At 38.9% G+C, this 11930-nt stretch overlaps 1 protein-coding gene across 1 annotated transcript; it reads right to left on the bottom strand.

Annotated features, from left to right (window-relative positions):
- Positions 1-1023: 1023 nt before the first annotated feature.
- On the bottom strand, positions 1024-7639 carry LOC147850871 (protein trichome berefringence-like 7). The gene is made up of 4 exons (XM_087335869.1): positions 7124-7639; positions 5933-6322; positions 2229-2387; positions 1024-1854 (listed from the first exon to the last, which is right to left on the bottom strand). Exons 1-4 carry the CDS (start codon positions 7492-7494, stop codon positions 1551-1553), a joined length of 1224 nt encoding a protein of 407 aa, XP_087191995.1. The 5' UTR covers positions 7495-7639; the 3' UTR covers positions 1024-1550.
- Between the last annotated feature and the right edge of the window lie 4291 nt (positions 7640-11930).

Below are 11930 nucleotides of genomic sequence, written 5' to 3'. Positions count from 1 at the left end.
CGTTGAAGGAACATCTTTATATTGTGGAACACAACCATTTTTCCATTTTGGGGGATATAGGTATGAGTCCTCACCGACAGAGATTGTTCACTAATGGTTTTACAAAGCCATGTTTCAAGAAAAAGAGTATAAACTTTCATGGACTTGGATAATATATACCTATCATGTATGCATATTAGATCACTCTCAAATAGTTCTTTTGCATTTAGTGCCTTCTTATATGTGATATCTCACCTACACATGAAGGAATTTATCTAGCAAAAATGAATCTTAGACTCAACATTACCTTTGCATTAACATGTGCTAAAGACATGGATTTCCAAAGGTGGAACCTATTAGTCTTGTCATCAAGGTTTAAAAACAAGCTTTATTTTTACATTGTAGTGCTTACAAACAAGATAAGGCACACTTGGTTTTGACTATGCCTCCTCTTTAACATGTTATAGCTCATTGTGATTGAAGTGTCATCAAATTGCATTGCACTCCATCAACCAACATGTATATCCCATCATATTACATCATTTGAGATGGCGTCCATTTGGAGTTTGCAGACCATGTATCCACATTGCGGTTGCTATTGTGACATCACCTCATCACAGTGTCATTGTTAGTCTTCTACATCTTAGTCATATTGATACTTTTGATTGCAAATCAAACATTTGGAAAGCTTTTCAAGTATTGATCCATCAATGGCAGTTTTATGCTCATTAAAGTGACAAAATACAACTCTGTTCTTGGCTTATGTGCAGACCCCTAAGAAAGAAATGTTGCAATATTAGCTCAAATGAGATTGCAATATTGAAACATGACAATATATTCTAACAATTGGTTCAGGTAGTCGAAAACATTTAGCAAGGTTGCAATATACATAGCATCTGGATGCTATATGTATATTTCACAAATTTGTCACTTTAGGATTCAATTAACAAAAATTACACTTGCAAATCAAGAAACAAATTCGTCAATTTAGGATTCGATTAACAAACATTATACTTGCAAATCAAGAAACACAGTCGATAGGTCGAAAACAAAATGACATTGTGATTATGTAAAAATAAACAGTTACATTCCAAAAATATTCACGAGTACATCACTATTTGGGTTTCTCTTACACATACAAAAGAAACAAACAATGATATATAGTCGCTTTGTTGCTTTTTTAGAAGATTGTTATTCTAGTTGAAGAAAGAATGTGACACAATACAACTCGAAAAGAAGGTACAACTCAAAGAATAATTGCTTCCTTAGAAGAGAAAATGAGTAGAGATCTGTAAAACAACTGGTTCCCAACTGAATGATAATACAATATCTTCTTCTAAAGCAATACTTATTACAACATACAGACCTTACAATCAATTCCCCATCTCCATATATCTCTTGCAATATTCACTGCAATTCCAAAGGTCCATTTAAACAAGCCTCACAAAACCTTTGGATGGAACCTCCTGCATAACTTAAAATCCAAGGTACTGGCAGATGCTTTGAGCATCTATCACAAGTCGTATAGAAAATTAGGTGGTTATAATCATCAATTGATGATATGCCATTTCTTAGTTAGACCAAGGTCCTTCTCCTCTTTGAAGCAATGCAGCATACAGCAACCTATTCCATGAGTCTGGCAATCCTGGAAGGCACCAATGACCACAATCCACTATATCACTATTTCTTGTCCAATTTGCAACGTGGCTATCTCTTCTATATGCTGACATAGATGTAATATTCAATATAGTAATTGGTACATTTACATTCTTGATTACATCATTCAACACAAACAGGTGAGGGAATTCTTCGGTATAACTCAAGTTCAGGACTGGCTTTGTTTCTGATCGGCACAAACGATCACGCCAATGACCCCTACTCATAAAAAAAAGTCAGGCCAACTAAAATCAAATATCTTTTTTACATGTTTAACGATACAAAATAGCTAAATCAAGTGAAAATCTTGTCCTCATGATTGAAAAAATGACAAAATCAAGCAACTGAAGTAAAAAATATCATATCTGATAAAAAAAGCAAAAAACAAGTCAAGTCAAAGAGCTGACTTAAAGAAAGAAAATAACGAGAATTTGTTTTAAATGATTAAAACATAAAAAATAAGTCATGTCAAGTCAAAGAGCTTATTATGTGGCTAAAGAGATAATGAACATGTCATCTCGGAGAATGTTTTTTTATATGAGTAAAGATAATGATAAAAGAATGGCATCATTGTCTTGTTTAAGATGACATACTCCCAATGGGCAGGTTCATAGCTGCGAAAAAAGACTTGAGTCTTGTTTGGGTTGACCTTTGACTTGACCCAATTTGCCCATGTGCTCAATGCTATGCGGTATGCATTTTCCAAGTTCAACCCAAGTTTTATTGACTTATCAATCTGGAAATAGCAGCCCCTGCAACCAGTCAATAAGTTACTAACCCACAGACAAATTAAAATATAATATTTTCGTTGAAGTATTTTCTTTTACAAAAGCAGAGATTCTATTAATTGTACTCAAGTTAACCAAACTTAATGTGCAGCCCAATTCTCCAAGAAAATACGAACTGTTTTAGCTCTCTCTCTCTCTCTCTCTCAGCAATGGTTCAAGACACATTGCAAAAGTATAAATACATTACTCCCATTCCAATATAGCTTGGACTGTTGACACTGAACATTACCAAAGTGGGGAAAGAAAAATAGAACTGAGCAGATATAATTAAATTGGCGAACAAAAGAACATGGATCAGCTCCACAACATCTATTCTTATAAAGATGGCCCACTATGCCCACTATAAGACACTCTTTTTACACAAGTTGTATGATAGATTTATCATCAGGCATTCTAACACGGATACACATCTATCTTATGCATTCCAAGTGTGAAAGGGAAGCTCAGAACCTCTTAACAGCAGCTAGAAGTTGAGATAGGCAAAGATGCAGAGAAGAACGGATCTATTTGCCATGGGAGGTGAAATCAGAAGAACGTTTTGTCCGCCATTGTGTTGTTTTTTATGAAATAAGGAGTTACCACTATCTCTCAAACAAGTCTTTGGCCCACTAAGCAAGGTAATGGAAAACATTGACCAATGGTGCATGGGATTTTTCTTGTTAGAACCCAAGAGACATATAGGGAAGTTGAAGGACACGAACAAAACCACAACAGCTCATCAACAAAGAATCACCACGACTATCTTTAGTTCCATCGATCATGATACAAGTCAATTAGAGGCTACAGATGTGGGGTCTTGACCAGACACTCGAAAGTGGTTACAAATGATTAGGCAATAGCAATGTGGCCATGCAAGTAGACCACTACAATCTGAATCACAGCCCTGGCGTCCTTGCCATCAAAAGTAAATGCCATTATCGCCCCAAACTGAAGGTTCTTCCAATATCTCTCAATATGGGAGTGGCCCAAGTTGGATATTTTTTGAGGCAGAAGTTTCAATCTCTCTAAAATCAGAATCTTGAGTGCTTGTATAACTAGATTCTCTAGTGCCCCGTGTTTAGTTATATTAATTTTATCTTTGTTGTTCTCAGAAAAGTGGCAACATTTTTGGACGTAATCCCTTGTTCAGTATAATTGGCCACTTTGCCTCTTAAAAGACGTTGATATATCTTTCTTTCTTTTAACAAGGAGAATGGAATTCGATACGGCCCAATCTTATGAATTTGCACAAGTTGAACACAACCCAAAGATGGAAGATTAGAGAAAATATTTTTTGATGCATGTGTGGTGCAAAGTCTATTTTTATTTTACTTGTGCATATTGAAAGTAAGGACAATGCCCACAATGCCGTGAAATGACCTCCCCAAGGCCACATTGGAGATTGGATGCTTACTACAGAACAATCTCAAATGAAAATTTCTTTCATCCAGTTGTATTAACAGTACATTAAAATTCAATATTGGAAAATTAAGAAGGGCAGTTGATGCAGAATTGGACAATGAAGGAAAATAAATCAGCCCCACAACATCTCTTGGGAGGAAGATGGCCCACTACAAGGCACTCTTTTTACACATCGTTAGATGGATTTATTATCAAGACTTCTTATATTGACACACATCTATCTCATGCGTTACATAGTGTGATAGGGTGGATCAGAACCTCATCACATCAGTTAGACATTGAGATAGGAAGATATGAACGCAAATCTATGGAAGAACAGATATGCCAACTTTGCATCATGGGGTAGAATTGGAAGAATCAGAATGTTGACCACCATGGTGATATGAAAAAAATAATAGGGAGATATCGCTGCCTCTTCAAAAAAGGCTTTGGCCCACTGTGCAAGATCATGGAATACAAAGACCAAAGGTGTTTGGGATGGCTCTTATTAGAATTCAAGAGACATAGAGAGAAGTTATTGAAGAACCACATACAACCACAACTCCTCAAGAGAGGACAATCACAACTTTCTGTAGCAACATCAGTCTTGTAAAATGTAACCTCTTGTTTGGTCTTCTAGGCCATTTTGGCCTCAGGTTAATATAGCTTTCTTTCTTTCTTTTTCTTTGGTCTCTACATAGATGAGGCATCGCATTACACAGAGATTTAGTGGTTGGGGAGAATGCTTAGTGAGTACAACCATATGGGTATTACTATATGCTGATGAAAATGTGCTGATCTATGACTCTCTGGGGGGATTACAAAGGCATCTAAAGACCTTCAAAACATTTTTGCACAGACAAAGGTTTGTCGGTAGACCTGGACAAAAAACAGCCTGATGATGTTTACCAGCACTCAAGCATAGATAATGAAAACAGAGCAGAACTTTTCTTGGGAAGTAAGGAGACCGAAATTCAAGATGCCTGGGTGCACTCTTAATAAGAATCACAGCGGCAAAATGAACTGCAAACCATAGAAATGGATCCTCATCAAGTTCCTACAGAATATTTGCAGAATACGCTCCTAAAAATTTCTTCGTTATAGGAAATTGGTGCAAATATTCTCTGGTTGTTCCAACTAACAAAATTCTCAGTAGGAAGAAAATGCAGGTGGGAGAACCTTTCATGATGCAGTAGAAGTTTGTAGTAGAGTTCCAAAGAATGGTTACCAGCCCTCATTCTGGGGAGATAGTTACTATGATGCAGTAGAAGTTTGTAGTAGAGTTCCAAAGAACGATTACTAGGCCTCGTTCTGGGGAGATAGTTGGGAGCCTAAGACCATCCCAAAAAATGGAAGATTGTGGGGAGGGTCAAATCCTTTTATTTGAGGTGAATGCAGTATCATATATTGATGACTATAGCCAATTGAGTATGTCTCCCCAAAACTAACAGAACTTCAAATTAACAGAGTTTGGCTAGATTGCAACTATAGCATTTGGAAGCAATTAGAAATTCCTTTGCATGGTTGCATGGGGGTCGAACCTCTGATAAATGGCTGAACTGTGCAGAATAAAGAGAGACAAATTATCAAGAAGAAGACGAGATATACAAACCTATTTCTTAATATATCAGAAAGAGGTCTCCGTTTAAGCTCCTGCAATGAGGATTACCACATACCCTATCTATGCAGAAAAATGGAAGATCCTTACTGATCAAGAACTAGAAGAGTTCCGTAGCATCTTCTTTCCACATATTTATATATCAGTTGAAAATGTCTTCTTCCTCCCGTTGATCTCTGCAGCAGTGGATATCAGCCCATGATGACAGACAAAAATGCTAAGTCACAAAAAGATGTAGATGCTCTTGAGGAGAGAAAAGTGACTATGCATTGCAACAAGGATCATGCCCAATAAGAATAAAATCCGTTAATTTTTCTTTTCATGACTTTACTTGAATCTGTCATCGGGAAGTTGAGGCAAAGGCGCACGATCATGGTCTTTAAGGGAGAACCTCCCAAAACAAGCTTGACTAAAAATCAACATGGCCATACTATGACACACACAGTAAAGAACATTCAAACAAACACACATCTTGTTGTAATATTCACCAGGGTAGAAATAGCCAAAATACCTTGAAAATGTCTTTGATGCTGTCCACCAATGTCCAGTGTTGAATATCAATATATTCGCTTGAAGCCACTTCATCTCTGTTGTTTCTACCTTATCTAACCTAAGAATTCTTCGAACTCTTCTTGGAACATGCCTGGGTGGTGGGCCTTCTTGAACAAGATATGGTGACCGATAGTACTCTACTGTAAAGTTAAAAGTGCTGAACCGAACAGCTAGATATGGTGCTTTCTTTGTTATCCGATTCCCGTTCACCTCATATACAGAGCTCTTATTTGATATATCTGCCATTAAAAGACAAATGAAGGACTCCCATTGAGTTCTTCCCATGGAATCACCAACAAATGCAATGCGGAGGCCCCGAAGCCGATTGCGAATATCGTTGCCATTAAACCTGATAAGAGGCATGATTGAAATTTGAGATGACAAAGAAAACAACTAAAGGAGAAAGAAATAATAAATTACGACTAGTCCAAACCACACCGAATCAAACCCTATTTGCATCGAACCAAACCTTAACAAAAGACAATAAAATCCAAACCATAATCACATTGAATTGAATCCAAATCATAATGACCAGATGAGAAGTGGAGGATCCAGCTTTCTCCGCTTCTCATCCGGTACATACACATATGCTATGCTACCGAATATCCGAAGGTGTCTCACTGTATAAAACCTTAAAGAAATTTAATTAAATTCTAACTACATTGAATCAAATCATAATCACATTGAATTGAATCCAAATTCAAATTGAATCAAACCATACTGATATTAACTTGAACACTGATCACATAGAATCAATTCCAAACCTCATTCAATAATCCCACCACAGTGACCCTAGTCCTAAAGACATTGAATCAAATGCAATTTGCATAAAACCAAACCCTAATCATGCTGAATCAATGTCTAATCACAATGAACCAAACGTGAATCACATTGAAACTAACTCTAATACCATTAAATTAAACCCTACGCACACCAAAACAAACCATAAACACATGATATCGAAACAGACCTAATCACATCAAATTAAACCTAAAATCACACTGAATCAAGATGTCATTACATTGAATTGATCTATAATCACATCAAATCTAAATTTAACCAGGTTGCGGCAAATTCAAACCACATTACACCTAATCGAAATCCTCATCAAATTGAATCAAAAACCAAATTCAAATGGATTCAAACTTACAATGGAATATCACACCCAGACGGTTTCCATCTCCACTTTAAATAATCGGCATCAGGACGTCCATTATCTTGACAACTAAATCCAGGTTCAGCGAAAGGGCAGGTAGAGGAATTGTATACAGGTTGTGCATCTTCGTAAACCCAAGTTCCAGTATATATATCACAATTACTTGAATAGGTTTTCAAAGACCCAATATCATTACTCAAAGACCCACGATAGATCTTATTCTTCCAAAGGTTCACATTTGATGCTCTCAGTGTAAAGGGCAAAGAAAAGAACAGAAAAAAACAAATAAAGAAAAAGAAAAGACGAAACAGGGTACTCTGTTTCTTGACCCTCCCTGAAGAAGAAACCCTACTATTTCTCCACATGAAGAAGGGAAAAAAAACTCACTCGGATTGAACTGGCAGCACGAAGGGAGAAAGAAGGAGGCCTTGATGCCAAGAATTTTGCATCGGATGCAGAAAATTAGAAAGCATTTTGAATAGTTTGATTTTATCAGAGCCTCTCTTTTAACCTTAGTCTATTAGGCCTACCGGCGCACGCTTAGACATAAGTTCATAACATACATACGAATATAGATCTATGATTACATCAACATGTATCATACATACATATGTACATAGAGCTATGTATGATTGATTACATGTATGTATCATACGTAGATAAGAGAGACACGCTCGTGACTAACTATGTACTACCAAAAATTTAAGAGGGCAAGTGAGGGAATCGCGGGCATAGACGGTGCAGGTCGCACCGCTGATGGCGTGTGCAATCTCCACCGTCCAATGTGGATAAAAAGCTGACATCAACTGTCACCATGAGCCTGACTCTCTGACAGCCTCTGTCACCAAGAGCCCCATTGTCTAACAGCCTCTGTAACTAGGAGCACAACTCTGTCACAAGGAGCCCGGTTGTTTGACGGCCTCTGTAACGAGGGGCCCGACATTGTCAAAAGGAGCCCTGCTGTTTAACAACCTCTTTCACCAGGAGCCTGACCGACTCAAGGCAGGAGCCCGACTTAGAAACAAGCATCAAAAACTCCCGAAAATTGTAAGTCTACAACAAATATCTGCTATGAAAATGATGCATAAAATTACTCAAAAAAAAACGAAGCTTCCAATTGCTCAAAACCTAAAACTTAAAGCTAAAAGATCACACAAACTTATATCTCCAAGCTTCAAATAACAAATCAGCTTGACGATTCAAATAACAAGTCTTACATAAAAGATTAGAGTGTCAAATGTTGACAATGGGAATAATCCAAGCCTTGGAACCCTAAAATGAAATATGAATACACACGTTACATATAACAATTACGGCTCATGTCGGGATGATGGCAAAATGCAACCACAATTTTTACAATATGTAACAATCGAGTCCCTTGAAGTCAAGGTCAAGCCATCACAATGCAAACAGCGAACCTTCTCATGGTCACATATTGGCAATCGCCTCCTAGCCCGACTTGCACCTCTTTGTAGTTTTCCAGTGTGGGATTTGGAAGTGTTTGGGGAATTGCCAATAAGTTCTTGCGAGTTGTCTATTGTTGTGCTTTTCTTGGCACCGATTTGTTGGTTGCGACTTATTGATCTGCCATCTTCTTCATTGATTGATTTTGGTGCACCAACGTGATACACCTTCTCAGTCATATCTTCCAATGTTTCTATACATTCCAAAATATTTGCATGGTCAAAGGTTCCTAACCCCTGCTTGAGACATTGAAGTGCTTCCTTGGCCATTTGTATTTTGGACTTCAATGATTCAATCTCTGATGTTGTGGGGTTTGTCTCCCTGACTTGTTCTACCTCTGTCTCCACTTGTATTTATATATTATGGTCCATTCGCATTTGGGTCCACCCATAATTTTTTGGCGTGAAACTGACACAACAAAAGTCGACAATGTGTTTGTGACCGTTGGCCATTTACAACAATCCAAGATTGATGGTCTGTTGCAACCACGTTAGTTATGGCATTATATGATATCTAACATTTATCAATCACTATCGCATTTGGCTAGACCGTGGGCATCCTTGCGAATATGACTCTCAAGCAAGTTTCTAATGCGACTTGCTCGTGTTTTGACCCCTTATTAGAATTACAAAACATGTACCATAATGGGATCCCAATTCCCATGGTGTTGGGGGCAACAATTGCATATAATGGTAGCCCGAATTGGTTTGTTTTAAATGTCGACTCGATTGCCCAAGAGTTGTTTAGGGTCAACCGCTCACACATTTCCAACATCTGTTGATCTTGAAGTATCAAGATAAATGGTTGTCTCGCGGGAGATTCTGGTTCACCAGGCAAGTAGGGTTGAACATTCAAGCCACTTTCCCAAGATCTAGGAGTGCATAAGCATCTTGCATAATCAAAGACCAATCAACCTTAGTCATGGAACTCCCGATTTTTAACCTATTTGCCAAGTTATGGACCTTTGGTATCATAAAGAACATATAGCTAACAAGCTCTAATGGACTAGCCTTGGACTTATGATATGCTTCCTTATGCATGCTCATTCGTGCCACATGCCTTGCATACCAACATCAAATAGGTCATCTTTGCAACAACTTATGACATTGGGGTGTGTTGGCAAAAGGTACACATCCGACCTATTACATGGTACATGACCACTATGAGGTCCATATATTGAAATGGTCAGTGTCTCATTGTCAACCCCGTCATTCATTCTAATGTCCACATGGAATGTACACCCACATCGGGGTATGCACCTACGTCGTCGAGTGGAATTAGACGCAAGTTGAGATGTCCCAGCACGATGACAACTATACCTAGTCACACACATACCCTTCTTGACTCCTTTCCTTAAGCATGTGTGATACTTGGTTTGCAAATCCGTGAGCGCAACATCTAACTGGTGGGTTTCTACCTTGATCACTTCTATGGGTTGGGTCTTGTTATATTTGGCCATGCTCGATCCCAAACCTTTGTTCGGGTCGATCTTCGACACCATTTGGCAACCACAACTTCTAATGCGTGTTTTTACATACTCAGTTGCGATGCCATAATCACGTACATTAGTCACATAATCCTGCTTTAACTCTTTAAGAATCTTTGAAAATATGTGATAGGATGCGTCACCATGTGACACTAATACTACCTCCCTCCACTTCTTGACGTATATTATTACTTGAAGATTAGGTGACACCTTAAGGTAGATTGCACTCTCATTCCCGAGTATGAGATGACTCTTCATGCGCCTCCATGCATGGAGATTGAGAGGTGCACCCATTGCGACATCACGTAATGCTTCTAATGCTACCTTAACTTGTCCTGATAAATCTTTAACCATCAAATCATACGTACCTCTTGAGAATTCAAAATACTTGCGAGAACAATACATGAAGGGATCCACCACCTCATCCTCATGATCGGAATTAGATGACTCAAAAGGCATCTCCAATTCGTCCTAAGATACAAATGTTGTCATGAAGAAAACCGGCCATAGGCGGAATTGGAGAAGAAGGTGCACGAACCGGCTCTTACATGGGTGGATGCGAGAATTGATATTTTGTACATAATTCGTAATTAGGTCGGTTGATGTAAATACTAGGTAGTACACATTTATTAGGGGATTTGTGCGTATCTCCGTCGAAAGGGACAGGGAATAAAGTGATTGGGCTAGGGAAGAAGGGTACCCCCCTTTGCGAACTATTTAAGGAGGGAGAGAAGGAAGAAAGGGTATCGCGCGTTGGCGAGGACGAAGTGCTGTTGTAGAACCGAGTGCTGAGCTCTCTCTCCTCCGATCGTCGTTCTCTGTGGGTGTCGGGAGTTCGCTGCCTCTACTTCGTGGACAGCCCGTGTGCTTCTAGCAGATGCTCTCTCTCTCTCTCTCTCTCTCCCCCCTTCCCTTTTTGTTTCTTCGAGTCGTGTGGCTGTTGTCTGTGTGCGTGAGTAGGACCCCGTGTCAGGTCCATTACCAGGTTGCCGGTTGTAACTGTTCGAGTTGTAAGCTATTGATTATAGTAATCAGATTCCTGTTTTCTTGCTCTTAATCTCTTTCTGTGTATCTACAACTCTCTCTCTCTCACACACACACTCTCTCCTTGGTCTAAGATCCCCGTGGTCCCGCCTCTTCCTACACGTGAACGCGAAACTTCGCGACAACGTGTTGAGTAACAAGCTCAACATCGGGTGTGTAATACGGCGTGTAACCCAATGCGTAGACTGGACACATAAGTTAGTACGCACAACTTGGCTGTATTGGTGCATAAACCGAAAGGCCATTAGAGAGATATTCCTCGTAAGGAATAATTTTGGGAGTGAGTGTTGTGGCTCATTTATGAGCGGTCAAGTATTGTCAGTACTTGTTTCAACCCAATTGTCAGGGCTCGTATAAAAGGTGCTCATTGAGCACGATGTATGTACAGAGTGTCATTATTTTGAAATAGAACTAAGTTTTCTGCTCTCTATCTATCTCTCCCTCTCCATCATCATCTCTGCGTTTTCTGTTTTACTGAACTGTCGTTTTTCCGAACTGTGTACTTTGTGTTTTGCATACACTTCTGCACACATATTCTTTTTCATGGTATTAGAGCGCGAGGGTTGAAGTCCTCTACAGCCGATAGAAAAGCTTGCGACAGAGATATAGTTGAGTTGTTTCAGAAAAGATAAGACAACAACATGGACAGAGGAATGGGAAGCTCGCTACCGACTGAGAAGCTTGACAGGAGCAACTACGCATCTTGGTCGTACAAGATGCAGCAGTACTTGCTTGGTCATGGCTACTGGAGTTATGTCGAAGGAGGTAATGATACAGCACCCGAATCGACACATAAGGATTTTTCGG

Source organism: Azolla caroliniana, unplaced genomic scaffold (genome assembly GCF_043228905.1).
Source record: "Azolla caroliniana isolate FFs.n. ecotype wild unplaced genomic scaffold, voAzoCaro1.0.p SCAF_20, whole genome shotgun sequence".
Taxonomy (NCBI): Eukaryota; Viridiplantae; Streptophyta; class Polypodiopsida; order Salviniales; family Salviniaceae; genus Azolla; species Azolla caroliniana.
This window is presented reverse-complemented; position numbering and strand designations above follow the sequence as displayed.